Source organism: Clavelina lepadiformis, chromosome 2 (genome assembly GCF_947623445.1).
Source record: "Clavelina lepadiformis chromosome 2, kaClaLepa1.1, whole genome shotgun sequence".
Classification (NCBI taxonomy): Eukaryota; Metazoa; Chordata; class Ascidiacea; order Aplousobranchia; family Clavelinidae; genus Clavelina; species Clavelina lepadiformis.
The window spans coordinates 9,471,727-9,499,518 of NC_135241.1; the positions used below are offsets into that span (position 1 = coordinate 9,471,727).

Genomic DNA, 27,792 nt, shown 5'->3' on the forward strand with positions numbered 1-27,792 from the left:
AGTTAAGGTAAATTAAAATAAATTTCTATACCAGTTTAATTCGATTCATTCCAATCCATATTAACTGAAAACGTGTATAAAAATCGAAACATTTTTGAAAATGTAACATAAATTCAAATTAACTTTCATCAAGCGATATAATTCTCAAGTCCAACAACAAATTCTCAGGAGTTTCATAATACATTGGTTTAATTAAATAGCAACCAGTTGATTAACATTTATGTGTTTTTATTTTTATTTTAAAGTTTACATATTATAGCCCATAAACCATTAATCGGCCAAATAGCCATTAAAGTCAAATTGTAAAGCCTTACCCTAGTTTTATGTTGTTTGTCATGCAATGAAATGCATTCTTTTCCAAATCTATTATCCTTCATGACAACGATTAGAGTACTTAGTGTATGATGGCAGCAGAACGTACACAGTCGTATACTGAACAAAACGTTTTCAACAGTATTGAAACTTGCGTAAGCGCAAAAGTTATTTTACCTAAAATAAGAATTCGAAGAAAACATCGGGAAAGAACAAAATGCGTGACAAGCAAACGCGAAACTACATTATTGCCGTAGCATTTATCTTATGGAGTAAGTTTTAAAATTTGGAAAATATAGAATTAACTCTTTATTTTAACTATATATAAGCTTACTTTTATATAGGGCTCTATTCTACTTCTGAGTTCTAAAAACTATAGTTAATGCGCCTTACTTTTCGTTGCCGGCGTGAAGCTGGTTACCTGTTCTTGGTTTACTTAATCAGTTATTTATTTTCAGTTGAGGCTGCGTTACCGGTTTCCTACTGGTTACTGTTTTATTTACTTCTTTTCAAATATAAAAACAGAATATAAGATGGCACTCTTTAGGGTTATCATATATTTCAATTTAGCCCTATAGAGTGCCATCTTATATTCTGTTTTTATATTTTACTATAAACTGGGTTAACACGGTTCAACCACTTTGTATCATCAACTTTGTAGACGTTCATGTATTTGTGGATGAAGCTGGTGGTCGGTTCTCTGATTACTTATTCGCAATTCTAGTAGCTTACCCATAAAGTCACTTGCTACCTATTTTAAAAGCCAATATTTAAAACATAATCATAAAAGTTAAGGTAAATTAAAATAAATTTCTATACCAGTTTAATTCGATTCATTCCAATCCATATTAACTGAAAACGTGTATAAAAATCGAAACATTTTTGAAAATGTAACATAAATTCAAATTAACTTTCATCAAGCGATATAATTCTCAAGTCCAACAACAAATTCTCAGGAGTTTCATAATACATTGGTTTAATTAAATAGCAACCAGTTGATTAACATTTATGTGTTTTTATTTTTATTTTAAAGTTTACATATTATAGCCCATAAACCATTAATCGGCCAAATAGCCATTAAAGTCAAATTGTAAAGCCTTACCCTAGTTTTATGTTGTTTGTCATGCAATGAAATGCATTCTTTTCCAAATCTATTATCCTTCATGACAACGATTAGAGTACTTAGTGTATGATGGCAGCAGAACGTACACAGTCGTATACTGAACAAAACGTTTTCAACAGTATTGAAACTTGCGTAAGCGCAAAAGTTATTTTACCTAAAATAAGAATTCGAAGAAAACATCGGGAAAGAACAAAATGCGTGACAAGCAAACGCGAAACTACATTATTGCCGTAGCATTTATCTTATGGAGTAAGTTTTAAAATTTGGAAAATATAGAATTAACTCTTTATTTTAACTATATATAAGCTTACTTTTATATAGGGCTCTATTCTACTTCTGAGTTCTAAAAACTATAGTTAATTTTAATGTATCTGCTTAGGTGTTTTATCAATTGAGGGTAAACTAATCAGACATGAATTTCAACCGAACACAAATTTTGAAAATAAGAAACGGTGGAGCAACGCAGACCACGAGTTTCCATGTGCCGGAGATACGGTCGTTTTTGAACCTGATAAGGTAATTTAAACTGATCAATTAACTCTTTGTGTTTTGTCATTTTCTTCTACAGATCATATAGCATAACCTACATGGGATTCTAGCGCTGCATTCCCTTAAGAATTAAGCAAAAATGTTTTGCTATAGGCAAAGGCTATACGCTAATGTTGCTAAGCGTGTTCCTTACAAGATTGAAAATAAGGACATTGTACTCTGTTAAGTATGTAAATATTTCGAACTTTTTACAAACTGACATTATTTTAATGCGAATTAAACTTAGTGCTGTAATTTGAATTACTGCATTTAAATTAGCTGCAGTTGTATAAAACTTTAAAACGCGAATAAGTTTTACTAACGACAGCATGAAAGAAGAGGTACAAGGTACGACGTGTTTATTTTGCACGAAAAATAAATATAATGACTCTGTGGCGACATCACGTTTTGTGTACTTCCATTACGTAAATTTTACGAGAAAAAAACGCTTAATTTAACTGAAAAGATATTTGTTAAAAGAATGCTTTTATATGCATGCTTATACAGCCATCATAAGCTTTGAACACATATTTGCGAAAATGAAGTTATAAGTAGCCTATAGATTGAGATATATTTATCTTAAACTTTGAAACATATGATTTATATTTGTTTTTAAACTATCTTTATTAGGTAATTTCCATCTACGTGCAAATCAATCAAACCATAAGTGAAATGGTGAGTATTATTCTGGATTAGTTTACATGGTATACTGCCACGATATGATATAGAATGCCATCATCATCACGCAGTTGATTTTCCCAATATAGATAAATAAAAGCTTGGTTATTTATGAAAGAATACAAATAAATTTAAAAACTGAAGTTTTATGCTAGCTCGGCTTTACTTTTAGTGTAACTCCTCAGCGCCGATTTGGGTTCCAATAGCGACCCGAGACTGTATTTATCCGTTTATATTTCACTTAATTTTAGGGTTATTTTCTAGAAATATGTAGTTATGTTCTATCACCATTCCACCTTTTTTGCTTCATATTTGCGCTCTCTTGAACAAGGGTTCTGTTCATTAAACTTGGACAAAATATTTTAGGCGACACTGTTAATTATACGAAAGTAAAGTTTTTACAAATTATTTCAAATACAATGAAAAAAGTTAAACAAACAGTCCTTTGTCAATTTTGTTTTTGTTTAAAATATCGAATTAAAACTTTTATGCATGTACTTAAAGTGTTTTTACCAGTCTGTTCAATGCCATCTGCCAATACCACGGTTTACACGGCATTTTGTTGTGTTGCGCAGAAAGTGCTGGTTATTGTTAAAGTTGTTGGTGAAAGCTTATTTTTTCAAGTCACGTTGGTGATTTGTAAGATAGCGGCATTATTGCTTACAGCAAGTAAGCATTTCCGATCGGCATAAGGCTGGTTAAACGTTCTCTAGTTACTTTTTCAGTAACTTATCCAAAACCTGAAATTAGTTACCGGTTACTTGGTTACTTAAACGCAGTTCAATTGGGTTATATATTTATTAAATCACTTGTCACCTGTAAACGTTGTAAATTTTAAAAAAAATCATAGAAATTCATATAACTTTAAGTAAATTCAAACAAATGTAAACAAGTTCAACTGAAAATAAATCATGTCAAATAAGACAAGTTTAAACAACATAAAAATGTTTAATATTCTAAACTTTTTCTTAATAAATCGAAAGGAATGTTTTAGTAATTATTACATGAAAAGAGTAATGTCAACATTAAAGTAAAAGTGAGTGCCAGCCATATTTGATTCCATGCGTCAGTGGTAAGAAGTAAAGATTTTCACTCTCCTGAACCAACGGCACTATGGACTGTTATAGTGTGGCCGATTCCTTTCTCTCAGTGTTTTCCGTTTTCCGCATTTTTCTTCTGTATTGTTCATATCCATGTTATTTCGCTTCGGCTGGTTGTTTGAGAGCTTTTTTGAAAATCTCTGCAGCCTGATCACCTGTATAACCTGGATGTAACGACTACCAGGCAAGCAGTCGAGTACCTTTACCATTCGGCTATAGACTCGTTTTATTGTCAACATTAAGGAAATTAATATAGTACCAATTATCAACAGTACGGTCTATTAATACATTTAACTTTTATTGAATTTAATTTGCATGAACTCATTCAAATTTAGTTCAATTTGTATGAAATTATTTCAATTTATATTAAGGATGCACCTATAAGAAATCCGCTTATTGCCGTTTAATCGGCTATAGGCAACAGAACGATCAATAACGAACTCCAGTATATTTACTGACAAATACTCTTTGATTTAAGGCCAATTGGTTTTTGTACTTGCCCTCACTTTAAGCCTTAATTATACGAGGTTGTTATGAAAATTTTGAGAATTTATATGTTATAAAAGCTTTATCAATGACCAATTAAAAAGATTAATCGCTCCTTATACCGATACCAACTTATCAGAAAAATAGCTGATAAAACCAATTTCTGATTATATCTGCCAATTTTTCGGAGAAATTTATTTATAATTTATAAGTCTAATAAATAAAGAATAAAACGTAAATAATCTTAAAAAAAATTGATTGAATCTTTAGAAAATATATTTTTTGAATTTATATAACGTAAATTGATTTCAAATTAAAAGAACTTATGAAATTTATCTAAAATTGAATAAATTTATTTGAAATTATATAAACTTATTTCAGTTTTTACACTCGTTGTTTGTCTTTATACTAGCAAATTGGACTTTGTTTGATCTTACTGTATGTTAGTTTGTCTGAATTAATTATTTTGAGTCTTTCTTAAATCGACATAATTTTATATGGATTTATTAAAAGTTGTATGAATTTTATTGCAATGTAAATCAATTTGTTTGGATATGATTGAAATTTTGCTAATTGTTAAAATTTATATAAGTTTATTTCAGTTTGTATAAATTTATTTAAATTTACACGAATGCTCCCAAACTGATTTCAAATCATAACTTTTATAACAGGTAACAAGTAATTTAACAGGTAACCCACTTTAACTATACAGTAAGAACAAGTAACTGAATAATTAACCAGTTGGGGGGCGGTAACCAGCTTCACGCCGGTACATTTCCAAATACATCTGTTCATGCATTTGAGTTAGTGTGCAACAACAAAGCATTTTTATGAGCAGAGTCGCCAGTGACCCAGCAATATTGCAAAACATTCGAGCGTTAAGGTTTATAATAAGGTGTTCCATTCGAATATGTACAATACTTTTGAAATACTTTAAAACTTACTTTAAAATTTTGCTGTTTTTGGAGTCAAGTGTTTTTTGGAGGTATCAAACGTTGATATGCCCATTTCATTTCAGTTTCTTCCTATGGATGGCGAATTTATTTTTGCTGATAGAGTGATATGGGGAATAAATGAACAATTGTCCAGCTGTCATTCGGACGATGTCCAAGAAACCCACGGTTGGTAAAACCTTGCAAATAGAAACAAGAAAATTACCATACAACTGGCGTACAGTGGTGTGACAGTATTAGTTTTGATTAAATAGTATGTCTTGAAAACAAAACTTTCACACCAAGAAAATGTCGTGCATGTACCGAAAGGTCTGCATAATATACGAAGTATGTGCATATAACCATGAACCGAGAAAAAAATATTAATGGCAAATATTCTATTGTGTTATCCAGTCGTTTCGTACGTATCTGATGCCGATGATTGGTTCAAAAAAGATAATTGGAAAGCTTTTAGTGCGGACGACGACAACGAAATAAGTACAAAAGACCTATTGGATGTTGAAAAGGTCGATCAACATAAGCAAGCCAATATATTGTATCCATATAATACATAGCACACATACTTGAACATCATTTTTATTTGTATATTTGTTTTTGGAATAAAAGTATAATAAAAACGTGATATACAAAAAAGCTTTTTGCGTCTTTGGAAGGATGTCAAAATGCATTTAAATTATACCATTGAAATGAAAACAGCGTTAGATATAATCAACGCTTTTATAAGAACCATTATTGCTTATATTGACATTTATTCCAATATTTTCAAAAGCATCGAATAACGTTTTTATATTCCATAGTCGTTAATTACAGCTGTTTTGAATAGGTACCTTGTGATCACGATCGAGTGGTATTTTTACCAACCGCATCTTTTACTGTAAGTGCTGATGTCAACGTCAAGTTATCTAGCCTTGTTATTTGGGGAAAGGTAAAATTGTATATTTTATATACTTGAATAAGGATCACAAGACCTATTTAAACTGAAAATTATCTACAAATCTTTAGGACTACGATAAAGCATCGTTTGCTTCATATCGCATGGGCCGTGGTCGTTACCAGTTTGATGGGAATGGTGCAATTGATTCCAACATGCCAACGTGCAGTGACCCAACTGGTTGCGCTTGCAGAACTTCTACAAATAGTGGAGTAAGTATAAGGCTAGTATAAATGGTAAATAATAGCATGTCGTCAGAAAAGCCGGCCCGTGATAAAGGCCTCGAAGAAACTAAAACAACCTAGTTTTACAACTTATGACTAGCCTATACATGAATACATGGCATCACACGACGGTTTTACCTTATAATATAGAGTGGTTTTTATGCACTTGTAATTATGTCTCTGTATCAGTTATTCACACGCCTGTTGTTATTGGTCTAAACCTTCCGAATATAATCTAATTTCCCACAATTTGTCAACAATTAAGACAGTGTTTAAATCGTAACGACAGCTTGCAAAATTCCTTAAACTTCAAATGAACCCAGATTTCGCGGGACTTGAATTGTCTGCGATCCTTCTTTCCTTCTTCTAACGTCTGGATTTACTTCATCTATCGTCACGAAACTCGAAAAGCTATGAACACAGCGACTTAAAAATTCTTTCAGGAAAACATTTTCTGCAATCTAGGGAATCCGTAAAAACAAGGATGTTCGCAAACCCAAAAAAACTCGAAAGTTTCAGAATAATTAGGGCGAATATTCAGAACGATATGGTCTCGTAACCATCAAGATAGGTATCCTTACGGCAGGTTATTGTGACCTGTCTCTTCCTCAGTAGCCTACTGCATGGAATTGAAAGCAGTAATGTGTTGTTTTAATTGAAAAAGCCAAACATGTTCGTACCATTCAACACTATAAGCAAAATAATCTGGTTTTGTTCTAATTTGCTTGTAGCTTATTCTTATCAGGTTTTTCAATCAAATATTCATTTTCAGTGCTAATTTACGTGGGCTGAATAAAGATCCAATCCCTTTTCAGAATATTCACGAAAGAATATGCAGCAAAGTTACTTGCGAAAGCGAGAAATGTGAAAGTCCAATAGAACCTGTGGGACAATGTTGCCGTGCATGCGGTGCACTGCTGAATATAGTTTTTGGATCCGCTTACACTGAAGAAGCTATGAAGAAGTACCTTGAAAATTTTGTAAGCAATGGCAAGGTGAATAAATCTTTTCATATGAACTGCATGTGTGTGTCTTGGAACTTTAGAAGCGTTTCTTTGCTGTATTAATTACATATAAACTAAAACTTTATTAAATGAGTCTTCCAAGAAACAAAAGCTCAATAAGATAATATCCTTTCTTTTATAAAGTATCCTGGCATTCATATCGTGTTATCGAAGATCAGTCCTGCAATGTCTGCATACAAAAATCAACGTACAGCAGGTAATAAAGGAGAGATTGAGAAACCGGATTGCTATTATAGCGTTTAGGAATGTTGAAAATCTGAAAATAATATTAATAATAACATCTACAATAATAACATTAAACTTGTATTCTTCTAATATGCGGGTGTGCGTTTATCTAGGAGCAAACTACATAGGCCTATTTACAAGTAAACTACTGGCTTCAAAGTATTTGATACCATTTTATCAATTTTACACAGAAAACAGGCATACATATTTATTTACATGTTAAACCTTAAAGCTTATTACTGTGTTTGGCACGAAAATAACAATCAAGCAAAAACTATCACCGCACAAATGTCTAACCTGATGTCTAACTAATGATGCAATATTCTTATGTCACTTTATATTGCTGGTGAATGCGAACATGACGTCGTATACGGGAGAAAATGGTTTATAGTTATCATAATATGGTGTACAACATGAAACTCCTACATCCCTACATGGCAATGCTGGAATAATCAAACCTACGTTATAATAAGCTTACTTAAACATTTTTCACCAGAAAAGCCTTTTCTTCGTCTCTATCGAATCGAAATACCAAACATACTAATGCAAACAATACCCCACGTACTCTACACCTATAGGCAATACCTGCAACAGCTCGAATCTTAATTAACGACGAGTTGTTAGGATTCTGAATGAATGATGAAAGCTGTGCGTTCTTTCCAGCTAGGAGATGTTCAGAGTGTGTAGTAAGAACAGCAAGCTAAAGCAAGTTGTATTGGCGTACCGCGATACTGGCAATATTCAGGCCAACACGCAGACAAATATAACGCAAGAGCGCATACCACACGCACAGCACTCAACAAAATTAATTACTAATTAGGACATAAGATTTTAAAACGGGAAATAAAACTATTTCGAAGCCACAGCTTGGTGGCGCTGTAACCGCTGCAAACGTTTATAATTCGCCAGCTCTTACTGTTTTAAACTTTTGTTGAAGGCCACGTTGTAATTCCACATCTCCAACCTCCATGCTGCACGTACCCAGTTTTTAAACTTTCGTAGTTCCCAATTTTAAAGTTAAACAGAATCTAGCCTAACATTGAATTTATTATCATTAAAAGAAAACATCGTTTTTTACATAAAGGTTTAAGGCTATATCAGCAAATACGAAAAATATAGTACTAACATGACCAGCAACGTTCTAAAGCAGACATGGCTATGAAGAGATATGTCAAGGTTAACGACTACGTGCAAGTGCTGATAACTGATGAAAATGCAGGTGGTGATTCTGGGAGCACGGCGAAAAAGTTGGCTGAAGATCTTAGCAGCGGCTTAACCTCCGGTATGTTTTGCATATTTGACATATTTCACACTTAAAAGAACAAAGTAAAACAGAAACTAATGTTTAGGTATTATTACATTGGTACTGGGATGTAATGTATTACTTGAACATTTAACACACTCCGATCGTAAAAATATAGATTTTTATTTGCATATGATCATAATAGTGGATATGCACAACAGTTCCTAAAGAAGGATCATAAGAATATTTGAAATCATACTTTGAAAATACCTAAACAACTTTAACAATATTTTATAGGCTTACAAATTTTGATGTATTTTAATAAAATTTACGTATGGATCATGAGTGAAATTTAAGTTGATTTGACACTGCGCATATTAAGTGAACTTTTAACTTTTCTTAGTGGAGTGGAGAGTTTCTATTTAAATCAACGTGAAATTGGTAATCGGTTATCTAGTTGCTTAATCGTAATTTAAATTTGTTTCCTGTTGTGATTTAAAAGTCATAATTTAAAATGAATTAATAAAAATTCATGTAGATTTAAACAAATTTAAAAAAAATTCTAATAAATTCATACAAACTCAAGTAAGTTCTTATAAATTTAATTAAATTCATGAATGTTAAATTAAGTATAAAAAGACAACTAGATACTTAAAATTTCAAAAAATTTACTTTGATAAATTTAAATTAAACCTTATTGTCAGTGTTTTTTTTTCGATAATGTTGACGTAAATTTTTTGACAAATTCTTTAGGTTAAGCTTTTTTATTTGATTTGTCATAAATCTTCGTTAAGATACACACATATCCCGTGGATAACACTGTACTAGTATCATCAGACCATTTGTTATAGTTACTTTTGACTTTATTTACATTTTTATAATTAATTGTATTGTTATTTTAAAGATGCTTTTTTCATTTTATAAAAATGTAGAACCGGTAACCGGTAATTTTACTGGTAGTCGGCTTTAACTGCAAAAAAACAATAACTAAATAAGTAATCCGGAAACGAATTTCAAGAGCAAACAGGTAACCAGGAAGCGGGTATCCAAATTCATGCTGATTCTTCCTAAACAAAAGACTTCACAGCCCCATGGTTGGGAACCGCTGACCTACATAAAAGTTGGCTTATGTTTTTTTTTGTTTTCAGCTTTGACGACACCCCAACCAAACCTCTCGATCTTGAAACAGTTGCAATGAAATTATTGAATAATTTAATCTTATTCGACTATAGTTGTTTTAGAATTCAGATTATTTTCTCTTAGCCTACCGTTATGTTTAGGAACGCCAAATTTAGGAATTATCAATGTCACTGTTGCTTTGTCTGGTGCTGGAATTCAATCACAAAACGGACTAAGTTCGAGCGCTGTAGTGGGAGTTGTTTTTGGCGTATTATTTGGTGTCGCTCTGTTAACAGCAACAGCATTCTTCTTCACTCGAAAGTAAGCATAAATTTGGTTAATTGTTGTCAATTAATGTAGGTCAATGTGGGCTGTTTAAGCGAATGTGTAAGGCACCAACATTTCAACGTATCAGAAAAAATAACTATAGCCTCTGTAAGCTAGTGCTTTTAAAACTAAGCTGTACAGGAGAGCAACAAAAAAACAAACACAACACAACGAAAATAACCTGAAGAGAAAAAGACTGCCTTTAGACATAATTGCAGAAGGCACCGTACACTTGCTGTGGCGAAAGCATTTAACTACATTAGTTGCAAATAGTGGTCCCGGTAAACACCAGCATAACATTATCCAATGAAAAACACTTCGTATAAAACGTATAGGGCACCTTTTTGGGCCAATTTTAAAAGTTGAGTTTCGTTGTTAATCCAAATTGGTCCTTATCTTAATTAAATCTTACATATGGGTTAGAAAATACAAATCACATAACAAGGATCTTGATCATAAATGTAGCCTTTAACCTTTAAGTATCGCAAATTATTTATTTTCTAATCTCAAGCTTTTCAAACTATTTAAAATTAGAGAAATTGTGAAACAATTTAACTTTTACTATGTAAATTTTGTGTAAGTTAGTGGGGTTATTTAACGTTAATTTGACATCTTGCTCAAAATATTTATCACTGGACAGTGTATAAAGGGCCGATGTTACCAAGCGCGTTGTCCAATGCAACAACTGATAGCGGGGCCTCTTGCCTATTTTAAATAACTTATTTAATTTAATAAATAATAATAACGTAAACCAAATATCAACTTTTTGCAAATCAACTGCCATCATAGCTTTGCATTCTGATATGTTTCACCAAAACATTCTCTTTCGAGAACAAACTGAGAAATACTGTAACAATGTAATATGCGCTAAATTGTTATTTTTGTTTTAGTGATAAGCAGTGCGGGACCCAACACAGTCACATTGACCAAAGGCCAGCCCTGACTGGACACTTTGTTTGATAATCCAAATATTTTACTGCACTATTAAGATTTCAAGATAATCTTAACGAATTTCGGACTTAATAACAATTAAACAAACAAATAAATCGATATCAAATAGACAGTTTAATAATAATTAGTTATGTAAACTTTTGAGCTTGTTTGTTCGTAGGAGAATTTTGTTTTCAAGGTTTGCTCCTCATATGAAGTTATATGGAAGTAATCAAAATATTGACAATCCTATGTATGATATGAGCCAGGTAAAATTTATCGTTTTTAAGATTAAATAACTTACTAGTGGTAGCTGTATAGTGTATAGTAAGTCAGCAGTCCTTTAATATCAACAAAATTAAAATGTTACTTTCAGCCCGTAACCGCATTTGACCAGAAAATGGAGGGAAACCTTGTCGACAAGGATAGCAGCATCGCTGGTTTACCTTCATTGAGCGCGATTACAAGTGACTTCGGCGTCACATTTGGGAATCCATTATATTATGAGGATGACGTTTAATGCAGATTATAATTAGACAAAAGAAAAGTGTAAAAAATTTATAACTATAAATGATTCCTCGAAATCTTTCATAAACGATCAAATATGTTTTTGACAAACAGTATTCGTTTTGTCTGGTAAATGACGTATGATGAAATAGTATTCATTGATAGAATATCATATATTTTTCATTCACATACAACATAGTTTATTGTTGCGTCTTAATTGTTCTATAAACCGATGATTTTTATTATAACTTACAAGACACTATTCGCTCAGTTCGTTATTACGTGTTTAAAGCCAGAGCTTCCAGTTATCTGAACAGTAGTGTAGATATATCTGGTGCTTGATATGATTTCTGTTTCGGTTAATAGGCTACCAATAGCATTTTTCATTTAACTAATATCCCAAGATGTTCATGAATTTCACTGTTATGTTGGTTTGATTCCAAACCGACAGCTGAAATACGTGCTTGCTTACATTTGAGTATTCACATTTCTCGACATAGAATGTGAAGTTTTTACCTGCAACCACCTTTTAGTCAATGGTTGGTAATTTACTGTTATCCAAATTTGAAACGAATCATACAGTCTGAAACAAGCTTACAACTGTTGTAAATACACGACACTGTAATTATGTTAAATGTGAGAACACCATCAACATTAAGTTTAATACGTTTTCATGCTGGCTAAACTCGATAAAGCTCTTAACTACGATACGTAATGTGCCTCTCCTACCTATTCGCGAAGCCATGATCTATATCATGTATAACATCTTACGACTTAAACACTTAAAATTACTCAAAATTACCCTTCACTGGTAAAATAACGACGAGAAATTTAACTCCAAAATTTTGCAGATGTTTACGAGCATAATATGTTCTTTTTAAAGACGTTTCCTATATAATTATATAGGGCAATAAATGCATTGTACAATTGTACATGTTCTTCATTCGCAACTGATTTTTACAATTAAAGCATCAGTACACTATTTATTGTTACAGTATATACACAATTACTAAAACTGGGGGACAAAATGTGAACAGAACTTCTTCCAGAAGCTGAACTCAAATAACCTTACATATAAGCCCTAACAGTTTCATTTTCACATTGACGTAGTGAAAAGCGTAGTGCATGTTGCATTAAGCGAAACCTCAGGTTTTGTCCTTCATCGATAAATGAACCAACGTCATCAAACTGATTAAAATATGAATGGGGCCATCACCTGGTCCCATGTTATGTGGTTTGAGAAGACGAATGGTAAGTTTGAATAATCGGCAACACTAGAAAATCCTCTTTCACATAAAGAATGGCAGTTGTCCTTTAAATCTGCGTGCTGTCACAAACCACACAACTGAACAAGTTAAATCCAATTTTTGGAAGAAAATTAAACTGGACCAGCAGAAATTATTGTACAGTTGACAATCTTTATTGGTGTAAACTCTGCAGGCTTTTTCATGTAACGTCGACCTGACTTAGTTAAGATTCTCCAAATCTTGTATGTCAACCTGAATTTTTACAAAAATGGTATCCTCCTTGGTGTATGTGCTGCCATCTATGACGTTATGGGCAACAAAAAGTGGACAACCAGAAGCAATGTTCATGTCCGATGTCGGCCGTTTAAATGACGACGAAGTTGGATCTGGTCGAAATGTGTCTGATAAATGTCTCCGATCCATTCCCTGATCCAGTAGCATCAATGACACCTAAGACAAAAGATTGTAAGATTCAACGGTTAGATATCTAAAGAATGCCCTGCAAATTATGACTTGCCACAACAAACCAACTAACCTTTTGCCTAAATGGCCAGGGCAGTAAGGCATCATATTCGCCTTTCATGACAACGAAGAACAGGGACATATGCGTTCCTTTACCTTTCAAAGCATAAATGTTGATCATTGCAAAAAAATGCGTTGCTTGCTAACAAACAACTAGTTTATGATATAAGAATATTATATTTATCATCTTACTAAGAAAAGTCTTTGCACGAGTTTAACTTGGTAATAGTTGCTAACCACTTGAACGCCAGTTACAGATAATGTCTGTGTGCATTTAGTTTTTATGTAGTCTAGCTCAAACGCATTATAACAAATTAACAATAGGGTAGTAACACCTAAATCCTTGAATCGCTTGATAGTGATTCAAACAGTGTAGCGTAGTTATTACCATTTAAAGTTTACTGAAATATGGACAGCATGCCATAATGGCAGATGTTTAACATACACTTTTAATGCGAATATAATATAAAGGCAAGCTCACCCATGCCATCTCCATTAAGGTATATGCGAGCACACATTTTGTAGCCATTTGAACTTGTATAGAAAGGTTGACTATAAAGAGATAACGCTTTTCCACTAATTGCTTCCCTTTTGCGACGCTCATAATCTTTGATTTTCCAAACCAAGACACCATTATAACTTGTGCTCTCCAACACCTTAATTTAAAAACATGACTTCAAGAAAATAATTCTCTATTATTTGTAAATTTTCTTCTACTCTATCAAAATGTGTTCTGTGTCCATATTTTAAATCGGATGATGAAGAAAAATTTGAATAAAGAAATAATAACAAAATTACTAATTACACTGTCTAACTAAAAATTTCAGAAAGGTTTTGACGTTTTCCTACCTAATTTGAGGGTGCTGATCACGAATCTGATGTCATTTTTTTCAAATCCCATCTAGTTTATGTGATATGCAACTTAGCTATGACAAAACTTAGATAAGACGTCCTCAAATGGTCTAAGTTTCTGTGTTAACTTCGTTTGGATAATAAATAATGGAATTGGAATACATTATGATCCTGGTAATGAACTTGCCATGCTCGAGCAAATACTGTGAGACCTCGTTAATCCGAACCCCGAACAACCACAATCCCCGTTATCCGACACAAAACTGCCGGGGAACAGATTTCTTCCAATGCATTTTGCCACTTTAATACAGAAACACCGCTGTCCAACTTCGATATAAAATTTTTGGAACAACTGTGCTAAATAAATAGCAATAAAATCCGATAAACCAGATTATTAAGAGTGAAGCGAAAATGATTCACGATTGTCCTAGGTATAGTAGTTAGTTGACAAAAACAATAGCCGATTAAATTAACTACGCATAATAATTTTGCAGTTTCACTCTTTAAACTCCTACGCATACTTTGAAGTGGAGTAAGGTGCATACTGCTTTTTGATCACGGTGCTGCATTTGCAAGATTGAGTGATTTTTCGCTTTCCGATAATGCGGATACCCCGTTAAACTAACATTTTATGAACAAACAAAGTGGTCCGGATTAACGAGGTCTGACTGTAGTAAAAGCCTTGAGCAGAGAATCTCCAAGATTTGGATTTCTTCAAAGGAGCTTACTTTCAATTACATTGGCGAAAATCAAAAAAGGTATATAGTGGTTGGTCTAAAAATATGCAAGCTTACTTTAAACAACGCTTTCGATCAAACATTAAACAGCAGAGAATAAGATGCTTGGAAAAGAATCAAAGAAATCTGTGATAATTTTTTAGGGGTAAAGCACTCCAGCAAATACGAAAAGATATTAAAAAGGTTACTGAAAAATTACAAGGAAATAGGATGCAGTGTCTTTAAAACTTTATCACACTTGGGATTTTTTCACAGCAATCTGGGAAGTGCGTCTGATGAACATGGTGAAAGATTCACCAAGATTTTTCCGTTATTGAAAAACGGTATGAAGGAAAATGGTGAGAAAATGCTTGCAGATTACATGAACATTTAATAATTAATATTGTTTGTAGGCTTAGTTTCTTAGTAATAACTACAATACTAAGTTGACACAGTATTTGGGTTACAAGATTTTTCTAAGATTTCGTATTTGTACAAGTAAAACTGAGTTAAAAATGAGATAACAGTTTTTTTCACGTTTAAGTGCAAAGTTTAAGTAAACAAAGTGCCAATACTATTAAACATCGTTACAGTTTTTTGTATAAATTTGTGCTTACATCTGGAGGAGCAGTTTAATCGTAATATTAGATGTTCAAAGCGCAATGAAATTTTGGATCAGTTATGCTTTTTTAGTGCTGGAAGTTTTCTATTTTCTTAAATGTAACCAAATCCCATTAAAGCAACCGTCTTTTTCCGGAATGTAACTACTTTTTTCCTGACCCCAATTAAGGGGTTGCATTCTGCTACAATTATTGCAGTTTCTAATTCTTGGTTCCCAAGTATTGTTGGAGTACTCTTAATGTATCACCTGAAAACGAGAGTCAAGCTCTGCTATACGCACATCACACATGCCCAGCTGTCTTTCATAGGCTTCCATCATCTGCCTTAAATTATCTGAAAAAAAAACAAAAAACAGAATAGCAGCTGGAAATGGAAACCGACATAAAACATATTCCACAAAACAAGATGATGCACATAGGGGCAATAGTAAATAACAAAGAAAAACACAGTTTCTGAAAGGTAAAATTAAAAGCAAAGAAATTATTTTATATAGTTACTTTTATTAATAATGTTACAAAATTATTTACAAAAACATTAGAAAATTAATTTAATTTCAGTGAAATACAGTTATGGTAATTTGTTTGGATTCATATTCAATCTACAGTAGAATTTGCCTAAGTTGCCACCTCAAGGGGGAATAGAAAAAATGGCAGCTTAGGCAAGCAAAACATTAATATGCAAAGGCCTACACAAACTTAAAAACTGTCATTTCTGTGACAGCTGAACATCTGAAAATGAAAAACGCAAAAAAGCAGTTTTTGAGTTGCTGTGCAATAATGTAGTGTTGATTTAAAGTTATCAACTCTCAAAAGTCAAGATGCAATATTGTCCAGAACTAAGGCAATTGTTTTGTTGCTCATTTGCATCTCAGATTTGGATTTGAAGAAACCCATGATGGATTTTGATATTCAAGCAAAGCCAAATCTAATTATTTCACCCATTAGCTTCGTCAAAGTACTTAACGAGCAAAGGAATCTCGCTTGTTACCATCTTCAAAGTCAACCAAAATACCTGAAGCTTTGCTGATTTCGGTTTTCTTGTCATGCTTTTTACAAAATAAAGGATTCAAACCGATATTGTTTGCAAGATTCGGATCCACAGAAAAACAATAAACATGGTCGAAATTGAGTGAAATATTCAGGATAAAACAATACCTAATACAATGCTTATTTGATTATCTGTACCTCGTTTAACCAGCATTCGATTATTATCCAGTCGTCAGATGAAGCTGATTCTTAGTTAAAAACTAAATCCTATACTGTACCTAACATTTTTGAAATGGCCTCATATTTGTGAAACGTAAAAGAAAAGTTTTATTTTTTAAATATAAGAATTTCACAATTAATATATTCATTTTTTTGCTTATCTCCAAACATTTCTCAAACCATTGTCCCAACTTGTGAATAATTGAGACTGAATAAGTGAGGACTGTATAATGATTCAATTTTAAAGATGTTGCTTTTCACTTTGATGAGAGACTGAAGTAGAGTTTGAAACATGTTAGACATTTCATTTTGAAAACAAATACGTCTATTTCTGCAACATTTAGTATAAAATTTAAATGCTACAACAACATATTATATAATACCACACTATGCCAGTAAGTCCACGTACAGTAATCTGATATAAACAGAAGGGCTCATTTTGTTATACTTTTCAAAACCTTGGAAAAAATTATGCATTCTAAGTGGTTATCAAAGCAACTAACAGCAGCAAGCTCAATTACCACAGTCTAATACTTTTTTGAACTGAAACCTGCTTATGTCACATTTACCATGAGATCAGAAGTGGTCAATAATCTAAAATTCTGAAAAGATTTATGTTTGTCCTTCTGTTGCCATTTCAGAATGCAAGTCCAATTAATTAGCTGTTACAATGACAATGCTATGACTTACAATGAGGTTTTGACTGTTTTGACTGTTTTTAACCATTGCACTGACTTGTCTTGATTTTAATGACACTATACTAAAATCTCAGCCCTAGAAAATGATACATCATATATTTACATGTTTCAGCAGTTTTTTGAGACAAACAAAAAATGTTAGTGTTGCAATAGCAAATGTATACGTAACTGTGAATCTGAGATTACATTACTTCAAACATTTTAAAAATGATAAATAAAAATGTAAAAATGAAATTTTTACAATAATTCACAAGGGAACACAATTTTTGTTGACTTCGATCTAACAATTGTTTTTGACTAACTTTTGGGCGCTGATTCCAAAAATGACATCAGTTTTTCTCTATCACGTCAAGTTTTTGAGCTAGCCACCCACCGCTTTGTCTCATAACCCACAAAAAAGTACAACATTTAAGACATTTGCGTTCATTGTATAAATCATTTTAAGAACTACAAGCAACTGAAAGTAACTCAATGGTTTTCAAATAAACATTTGTAAAGCTCTATTCTGTTCCTTAAAACGGATATTGCTTCTGCAGGACAAATAAAGTGCGAGTTTTAGGGCAAAAATTTACGCTTGTAGCTTTTCCTGGCATGTTCAAGCTGTGGGCATTCTCGTTTAATACTCCAGCAATAGTCAGCCAGCATTTGTAAGTCCCATCTTCCCTGATATCTTTCCTCCATCACCTTCAGATCTTGGTGGAATCTTTCTCCTTACTTATCGCTAACCGCAGCAAGGTTTTCCCGGGAATTAGCAAAATGGCTATGCAAAAACTGCATCTTGATGCTCACGTTGCAGCCGAGTTCTCTGTAGCTTTCCAATAGCTTCAGAACAATTTCGATATAATTCTCTGCCCGTGCATTCCCGAGAAATCCCTTGACAAGGTTTTTATATGATAACCACGCATTTTCTTCCAATTCTGACATTGAACCTCTGAAACGTTCATCTTTGTTGAGTTGCCGTTGAGCTTTAATTTTTTGCATTGACAGGCCAAGAAAAGCCCAAACGAGGTAATTAAAACAGATGCTTTCAGTTGTCAATGCTTTAAAGAATTGCCTCATTAGGCCGAGCTTTATATGCAGATGTGGGAAAATAAATTTCTCTCTGTCAACAAGTGTTTCATGTAGAATATTGGGATCACCAGGTTTAAGGTCAGATCTCGGAGGCCGGTTCCTCTCCACCCAGTGCTGATCTCGAGCTCTGCTGTCTCACATACACAAATAGCAGGGGTACTTTGTGTATCCGTGTTGCTGACCAAGAAGAAAACATAACATTTTAAGGTCAACACATATGATCCAATTGTGCTTGTGATATTGCAACAATTCAATGACTCTTTTTATGTTTCCGTATTCTTCACGAAGACTAACTGAATGTGCAATTGGTACTGCACCGTATAAATTGCTATTATAGAGAAGGATGCACTTTAAGATCCTCTTTGAGCTGTCAATGAACATTCGCCATTCAATTGAGTTGTAGATCGGAATTCCCAACTCCTCCAGTAAACCCTGTACCGGTATATTATGGCAATACACAAAGCTACTGTCACTTCGAAAGTATGGTAAAAACGCACTTTCTCTCGAACGAAAGTACGATACCTTCGCTCCTTTTCCAAAAAACATTCCACGCTTTTATGAAACTACAACTTCAAAACGAGGCAACTCGTGTTTTGAGCGCAGTTGACAAGCTTTTTAAACGTGTGGTGTAACCGAGTCGTCATTTTTTTAAAGGCATTTGACAGTTACTGATGCAAAATTGCACAATAGTGTGAAATGTTATGAACCAGGAACCACCACTCATCACTCTGCAAGGATAGGAACAGATATTATTTTATTGCTTGTCTGTTTTCCTGGAAAGTACGAGTACATACATGGTTGAAAGTGGAAAGCAACTAACTTCAATTTTACCATTCTTATCTAGTTTCGTTGGATGATTGCATCCTCCAACCAAAAATGGGGGAAAAGCATCGACCTAAATCGATGCCTGTGCCTTTTTTGCTTAATAATTCAGTTGATTCTTCTTGTATATAACTTACAATATGATTAGCCTGTGCATTCCTATTACAAATGGAAAAACAATACAGCTAAAGTCGTGAAAAGTTGCATATTTTGGATGTATGCTGTAGAGCAAAAACTTGACGTGATAGAAGAAAACTGGCGTCATTTTTGAATTCAGCACACCGGAATTAGCCTAAATCAAGTGCAAAATCAAAGTCAACAAATTTTTTGTTCAAAATTGTTCCCCAGTGTAATGTAATAATGAATAATGTTTAAAGTTGCATATCAAGCAGAATCTTACCTGGCATCTGTGATTGAAAGCCAAATGATAAACCTCTGCTGTTCAGCTTTCGCTCAAATTCAACCATTTTGTTTTTTAAATCAGAGAGTTCTCTTAATACCTCTGGAACTTTTTGTTGGACATCAGTAAGAGCAGTTCTTAAAGTTGTTTCAACATCACTTAGGTCTTTCTTTAACGCTAGAGTTCGATCAGTTTGTGACGCAAGCATTTTCTAGAGAATCGCAAACAAACTAATGTTAATCAAACATAGGCTTAAAAAGATAAATGCTTGATTTCTTTGAAACTGTATTGTTAATTCATTTATCAACAAAGCATGATGATGATTAAGAAGTAGAGATGTACTGAGCCCAAAATCACCATTTTTAAGTGTCCTCTTCAACCTGAGCTTTACTTTGGTTTGAACTAAGTTAGTGCATAATACGTCACGCATATAGGCGGTGTCGCTAGAAAGTTTCCATTATTTTTTTTCATTAAAAACGTAAATGCTAATATGTTCTACATACAAATTAGTTTATGTTCTCAAAACTATGTAAAATAGATTCTGTTACTACATAAATTAAGAGGTACGTAGATCATGAGCATAGGCTTCGAATGCACCCAACAGTTTATTGATAAAGACCTTTCTGCCTTCACAAATCAGTTTCTTTGTTTGTTTTATCATGACATCATACGTTTGGGCTCGCACAAGCGTACAGTTCAAAGTATATTATATATTAACCCCCTAACACAGGGGTTCTTAAACTTTTTGGCACACGCCCCCCCCCCCTTGACGGTACCTAAAAAATCCGCGCCTTACCTCATTGCAAAATTAAAAGTCATTTAACAAAACAACACTTTATTTTCAATTAACTTTCATAAATGTGACGGATGTAGTTGTTTTTTTGGAAACCAAACGTTTAATTCGAGGCTTTGTAGAAGATAATGCACATCTTTAATGAAGAATATAGAAGATAATGTAGAAGATAAGGAGATGAAGAATGTAGGAGATAATGCACATTTGTCATCTCTCGCGCCCCCCTTATGAATCTTACACGCCCCCCAGTTTAAGAACCACTGCCCTAACATGTATTGAAGTGTGAGTTAACTTCATCTCTTCGGTGTAGCTACCTCGTGGATCCACATTTTGTTGATCTCTACTTTAATATGACTAACATTACCATTACTTCAATGTATATGTATCATCGTAATGGAAAATTTAAAAAATGTGCATATTTCTTCATGGTTGAAATGGGTGGATGGTCATTTGATCTTACGCAATGCAAGTAGATTAATAAACTGACAAAGACTTGCTCATATTTATATAGATAATTTTCGGCTACTTTCACTCAACTACTGTACTTCTATCAATTTGTACACCACATACAATGCCTTAAAAATACAACAAATCCTGATAAAAAGTGGTATGGTATCATCTGCATCATAACATTATTGTAAATTATTGTCGTGACCACGCTCATTCTCTTTCGACTTCTGGTTATTTCTATTGGATGTTACCCAACTGCTCAACAAGTCAACATTATACAGTGGAATTCGATTAATATATTGAAAGTTTACAACTGAACTGCTTATTACATGCAAATTGCTTGAGGGAGTTGTCCTTTTCACTCTCCATTATAAAAACCTCGATTAACACACCCAGCCAGCCATCTCTTACTACACCCACTTTCAATCCTCATGCTGGCAGATTGTTCTTTACTGTTAAGATACTGTTACTTAAGATATTCCCACCTAAATAAACCTTGTTGCAGAGATTTTTCTGTGCTGAATAAATACAGTACAATACTTTGACTGGACTTTTATCCTTAAGTTGCAGTTCTAGGACCAGTTATTACAACCACCACTTATAAAATCCGAAATTAGCTAGTCCCAAGGTGGATGTATTAACCGAATTCTATTTTATAGGTGTTACCAAACACTGTTACCAAACACTTAAAGCATGTGAATGAATACCTGCAAGGGTCCAAGCTTGTTTTCTATCTTGGAGACACTAGATTTAAGACTTGATATGTCGGTTGAAGTGCTTTCAAAGCGCTGGTTTTCAAGACGAGTAGCATTTTTATTTTCTTGCATTTGACGCTGTAGTATTTTGAACTGATATTCTGTTGAAGCCTATTAAAGTATCCAAAAATAGAATAAACCAACTTTTATGAAGTCATACAGTACAGCAAAGCTAGCCTACCTTTAAACCATGATTGATTTAACATTTTTAAAATTACAATTGTCAGGTGATGTACACTAGGTTTTCAATTTTCCACATTTAAAACATTATGCTGCTAACATTGTAAAGTTGCAAGCTAAAGTAAATTGTGAAATAATATGAAATGGATCAAATATAAGATTTAGTTAAGTCAGTTTTAAAATCCATGAATATATGGAAGTTAAATTATTATTTGATACATTAAATAAACAAACATTTTAAGTCACCTTAATAGCTTGAAGTGCTGCAGATGGTACATAACTCTCTTGAGACATAAAGCTGCTGTCAACATTCTGAAATATGTATTCTGACAATATCATATATACTGGTATTGTTAAATCAAAGTTAGAACCCTAGTGTTATTACAAAATAATATTATTATATACCTCAAAATTATGAGGTGATGGATCAGGTGATGTTACAGGAGGTGGTCTCACTGCACTTAGCGGTTCATCTTCTGTATCTGCCGGTTGTGCTAAATTGATCTCATTTGTAGAGTTAGATGGGTGCTAAAAATTAGTAACAGTACATTATTTACTTATAAAATTGCAAAAAATGCTCTTTAACATAGTGCAGTGCTGCATTATGTTAAAGTACTGGCTTCTGGTGTGTGCTTAGTATAATTCACATATTTAGATCAAATTTTGGTTTTCAGCTAAAACACACCATAGCTAAAACTTCATAGCAAATTATTGTACAGAATAACTGAAATCACATCACTATGCAATCAATAATAATCAATTCAAATCTGCAAATTTTTTCCCTTAAAATATGAGAAATTTTGTGAATATAAACAAAATTAGTTAATCGTTATATAGTTAATTTATCAGGCTTTTCACCCATTTAGGCTGTACACGCAATTAAGTCTTAACCTGGTATAAACTTCGGTATTTTAATTTATCCAAACCTAACATCGTTGTTTAAAGCTTTTTGCGCTACTCTGGTGAAAATATTTGCATAGAGCAACACAAAGTTGGTTTTTATTTATTTACTATCCCTATTTAGTAGGGTTGTTCCACGAGGAAGATTATTTGGTTTCGTGAGAACCCGAATATCATTTAGGTCGAGACAAACGAATCAAGAATAGATTTGTATTAGAACCAAACATTAAATTTTCATCTAAAAGTTGTCAAGTCTTACTTGTAACATGACGTAATTGATAAACAAATCGTTTTGTTTCAAAAAACTATTTTTAAAAAAACGATTTCATTCGCAAAATCATTTTGTACGAAAGTTACTAAATTTATAAATAATTTTGTATTCGTGTTCACCCGAATCTTCCACAAAGATGATATTCGGCAAATCTATTTTGGTTGGGTTCATATAAGCCAGTGGTGCTCAATCTTTTTCTTGCGGCGTACCATCTCGAGGTTATATGATCTTGTTGCGTACCAATAAATTATCGAAAAACTCAACTTATGTAAAATGTATATAGGGTTATTAACAGGGACGGATTAGCAAATAAGTTGGCCCAGTAGTTTCGAAATTACAAAGTCATTGGAAAGAGAAACACTATCCAACTTTGCCACATCTTTTTCTCCAATCAGGCGCCGGACAAGTCCTTTTGCTGCTGGTAGGATTGGCATCTCAGCAATGGTATGAGCCTTCAAGTTTTGGGCCACGAGAAGGGAAACTTCAAAGGATGCTTTGACAATCCCGACCATTTTTCGGTGGTTCCGTCCTGTCTGGCCTAAGCACTATATTTTTACATTCTCACCAATTCGCTTGAAATAGCTCTCATTTCTAGCATTCTTTTCTGGGTGGTTTGACTCAATAATGGCGTTTAAGCAGACTTGGTTTCATAGCCGCATTCGAAAGAGTTTTCATGCAGACTACGCATTGTGGCAGATATTCTCCTCGGAGCTCAGTAGCAATAAAGCCATATTTTATATATTAAGGATTATTATACTTTCGCTTTGACATTTTGAGTAAACTTGGCGAGAATACTATTCTAAAAACCTAAGTAAAAATTACATTTAAGTATTTGAAGGAGATACTGATCTACCCTCAGTTATGCTACATTGGTTACTTTTTGGTTACCTTCTTGCCTCATTAAATATCAAAAGTAAATAAAAAAACAGAAAAACTATTTATATTTTTACATCTTTCCAAACAAAGGGGAAAACAGTATTTTGCGTCCCCCGTTAAAACCTTTCATTTCGCCAGTTTCTGTATATTAATCTAATGAAATAATTTACTTTCATATCTCAACAGCTTAAATTTCTGCTGTCATAAGCATGATACCATAGGTTTCTTTTTCAACTTTGCGAGATACTGGTAGTCAATTTTTGTGCTTTTTAGTTGTTTTGGTATGATGTCATAAGAGCAATTTGGATAGAATCCGGAAAGATAATAATTCCAATACGGCAAAAAATGAACGACATTCTTATACGCATTATTCAATCATTATTTATTATTTGTTTATTGTTCGTTTTTTATTTTATTCGCATCAAAAAAACGAAACAGATCTAACAAAATTAGCAGCAACGATTACTGAATATACTTCTATTTGACACATAATCAAGAACGTTAAACCGTACGTACTTCAATTTTCAACCCTGCAGTAAAGTATCTCGTCTGTGATTTTCCGCACCGTCTTCTAGTTTTGCACTCGCTATTCTCTTTAAACTTTTCGCATGCGTCGTCCCAAGGTTATTTTTGGTCATTATGTTTGTATGTACAGACGTAACACCAGAGATGGGAAAACACTTCCAACAAAAGCATATACAGTCGAATCCGGTTAATTGCATAGTCAATTTGCCAAGCCTTTTTATGCGATTAAACGAATTATGCGTTTATGCGAAAGTGCAAATTCCACTTATTTTCTTACTTGACGTGCGAAGCTGGTCATGTGTAAAGACGTCAACACGCAAAACACTAACGTTTATTGTGTATTGCGATCATCAATTCATTCAAACGCGCAAAAGATGAAAACATGCTTTCTTGCATTTGTGTTTTTAAACGAACAAATGTGGCCATGTCCGCCCCTTCAAACTGTAGTCGTCGGCGAATTGTATGAAGTACATGCAGAACTTCTTTATTTTTTGGTGTTGTCACAGCGATTGCGTCAGCAGAGCTTTCTTTATTGTTGTCGTCTTTTTCAACTTGTTTGTTTCGTAAAACTTCTTCACATATTACGGCATCATCTTAACGCAACGCTTTCTTTACGCAACGCTTAAATGAAACTAAAACAGTGCGAATTTTAATGTGTGCGTATTGACAGCCACGTGTTAACGCTTAAATTGAGCATTGTTGGTTTGATTGTTTCGTAACAAAGCGCAGTACAAGTCACAAAGCTTACGCATTGCGTGTCCGCTCCCAGTGCGCGTTGTTTTCAATTTTATCTTTTAAAAACTTTTGAATAATCGAATAAATCACCTTCATTTTCATTCAATTAAGCGGATTATGCAATAAACCATTATGCGATAAAACGAATTATGCGATTATCCAGAATGCAATTAACCGGATTTGACTGTATAACCTTTTGAACGTGAAATCGCTATTATTTGTTAGAAAAATCCAGGGCGGAAAAGTCCGCCCTGTCCGCCCAAGTTCGGCGCCCGTGACAGCAGGTATTGCAAAATTTATGAATTTGCAAATGTTGTCTGTGAGTACCTATCACATCACAAGAGCTTTGATGTACACAATTAAGGCAAATTTTCTATTGCTTATAATTACTTAATACAAATTATTTTTCTGAACTATGTTACCAGAATATTCAGTGAGTAGTTTTCTTTCATATAAGATCAACTTGTTTTTGGGGTTGCTCATCAATTTAAATGCACGTATGGTATTATTGCATACAACTCTGAAATCCCGGACTGGCGAACTAAATCCTATCCAACATTAAGCAAAAACACCGGTTAATCGCATACCGATTTTAAAAAGGAATAAGTCGGATTATTGCATAAGGCAGTGCTTCTCAAACCGGGCCACTTGGCTCACTGAAGGAGGAATTTTTAGTTCCAGGGAGGAAATTTGCACGAGGGAGGAATTGGGGAGGAAAAACTGAAGATAAAAAAACCTCAATTTTTTAATTTTATTTGTAACAGAAAAATCCTCTCGAAGAGGTTGTTTAGATGTCTACAATAGTGCGCGAGGACAAGCTCCTTAACTGCAGTGACTGACGTTATAAACGTGTCTGTTTGGTTCATAATGGCTATTGTTTTCTCTTTATTGTTAGTAAGGTACTTATAGAACTAGCTAGTAAGCTAGTGATGAAAAAAAGAGGAACACACGATATTAGCGGAGACCTTCGAGCAAAACTCACACGATTTTCTCCTCGATTTTCTTTATTAACTTCTCAACATGAGGCTCACGGTTCTCACTAACAATGAGCAACGATTTGTTTGTAAATTTGTTTGGTTTTTTTGTAAGTGCGTTCTTTTGCAATTTTGAATTTTATTCCTGAGATAAATCTTCAAAAGACATCATCCAGGGACAATATTCAGGTAGTGTAAAATTTTGGAAATTATTTTTTGTGATTTTTGGGGGGGAGGAATTGACGGTGTTTTGGTTGGTAAGGGAGGAATCGGAAAAAAACTTTGAGAACCACTGGCATAAGGTTTTTGTCTCAGTTGTTGCTTTCGTTCAGTTAAATACATATTTTCTTGAGCAAGATGTTACAAATAAAAACATTTGTAGGCTGTGTGTATGTGACACAAAAACTTAGTTCTCTTTCAAATTTGTACCTGGTTTTCTTCTTGCTGAAAAACGGACAGTCTTATAATTATGATGCTCATTAAGTCATCATAAACGACATTATCATCATCTTTTGTATCCGGTTTTGTTTCGTCAGTTTTACTATTCTCATAATGATGTGTTAATTTGGTACCATTGCAAATCTTTATGCTACACAGTGCGGTCGCCTAAGTCTGGTAGATTTCTACATGTACATGCTACAAGGGAGTAGGTCTTCCATTACAGTTATGTATTGTGTTTACAGTTATGTTAAAATTGATAATACAATGCTTAGTAGCAACTCAAGTAGCTGAGACGCTTTATGCAGAGAAAAATTTAACTGCGTTCTCACCGAGGCATTGCTTACAGCAAAACGATCATTTTAAAACAAGGTTGAAAAAATATGTGGGAAAACTATGACAAAGTTATTGTGATGTTAACACCTATCATATTGTAAAGACGATGCTAATTACAGATTAAAAATTTATTCCAGCAAAATATAAAATTTACCAACTCTGTTTAACTTCAGTTCGAATATTACTTAACCAATAAAAAAGGTAAATTCTTATGATTATAATGTGTGCAGTAAAACGGCCACAAAAAATGCTTAGCGGGTCATACGTCATATGTTGTTTGTAATAACAGTTAATCTAACAATACAACATAAATGCTTAGCTTTTGTTTAGCGGCATTTCATAAAAATAAACAAGTTTTCTGCAAAATAATTAACTGAATCAGAATGACGCGAAGCCAAAATATTCATGGCCAACAGGTCCGTAATCATTTTAAAAACCAAATAATCTTGAGTTTTACCTGAATATTATTGCTGGATACATCATCCATGTCCATGTTGCTGGTATTTACTATAGAAACTTAACTAAGGCAACACATTTAATTAGATGATCTTAAATTGATAACAAATGCAACAAGAGAGATTAGCCTTGAGCGGAATCCGGGTTTGCATGCAATGAAAACATTATATATAATATGATCATCTCATTCACTGTTTTCTAAATGCATTAATTAATAGTTTGTCAATAAAAATATCAA

The 27,792-nt window shown here is 33.4% G+C and overlaps 3 protein-coding genes across 5 annotated transcripts; 1 reads left to right on the forward strand and 2 right to left on the reverse strand.

Annotated features, from left to right (window-relative positions):
• Window positions 1–1,511: 1,511 nt before the first annotated feature.
• LOC143445542 (protein amnionless-like) lies at window positions 1,512–12,339 on the forward strand. 3 transcript variants are annotated; one of them, XM_076944707.1, is made up of 13 exons: window positions 1,512–1,684; window positions 1,815–1,951; window positions 2,594–2,638; window positions 5,246–5,348; window positions 5,574–5,686; window positions 6,004–6,105; window positions 6,183–6,323; window positions 7,151–7,330; window positions 7,484–7,556; window positions 8,733–8,867; window positions 10,109–10,268; window positions 11,386–11,473; window positions 11,581–12,339. In XM_076944707.1, the coding sequence occupies exons 1-13, from the start codon at window positions 1,630–1,632 to the stop codon at window positions 11,722–11,724; spliced, it is 1,476 nt and encodes a 491-aa protein (XP_076800822.1). In that variant the 5' UTR covers window positions 1,512–1,629; the 3' UTR covers window positions 11,725–12,339. The 3 variants fall into 3 exon arrangements, with proteins under 3 accessions (XP_076800822.1, XP_076800824.1, XP_076800823.1); XM_076944709.1 differs by having other exon boundaries at window positions 11,404–11,473; XM_076944708.1 differs by having other exon boundaries at window positions 8,736–8,867.
• A 234-nt stretch (window positions 12,340–12,573) lies between these two features.
• On the reverse strand, window positions 12,574–27,717 carry LOC143445543 (TNF receptor-associated factor 3-like). The gene is made up of 9 exons (XM_076944710.1): window positions 27,556–27,717; window positions 22,449–22,571; window positions 22,290–22,355; window positions 21,816–21,974; window positions 19,866–20,076; window positions 15,917–16,002; window positions 13,962–14,136; window positions 13,494–13,576; window positions 12,574–13,408 (listed from the first exon to the last, which is right to left on the reverse strand). The coding sequence occupies exons 1-9, from the start codon at window positions 27,589–27,591 to the stop codon at window positions 13,178–13,180; spliced, it is 1,170 nt and encodes a 389-aa protein (XP_076800825.1). The 5' UTR covers window positions 27,592–27,717; the 3' UTR covers window positions 12,574–13,177.
• On the reverse strand, window positions 22,578–26,017 carry LOC143445544 (zinc finger BED domain-containing protein 5-like). The gene has a single exon (XM_076944711.1). It carries the CDS (start codon window positions 23,724–23,726, stop codon window positions 23,517–23,519), a length of 210 nt encoding a protein of 69 aa, XP_076800826.1. The 5' UTR covers window positions 23,727–26,017; the 3' UTR covers window positions 22,578–23,516.
• Window positions 27,718–27,792: the final 75 nt, after the last annotated feature.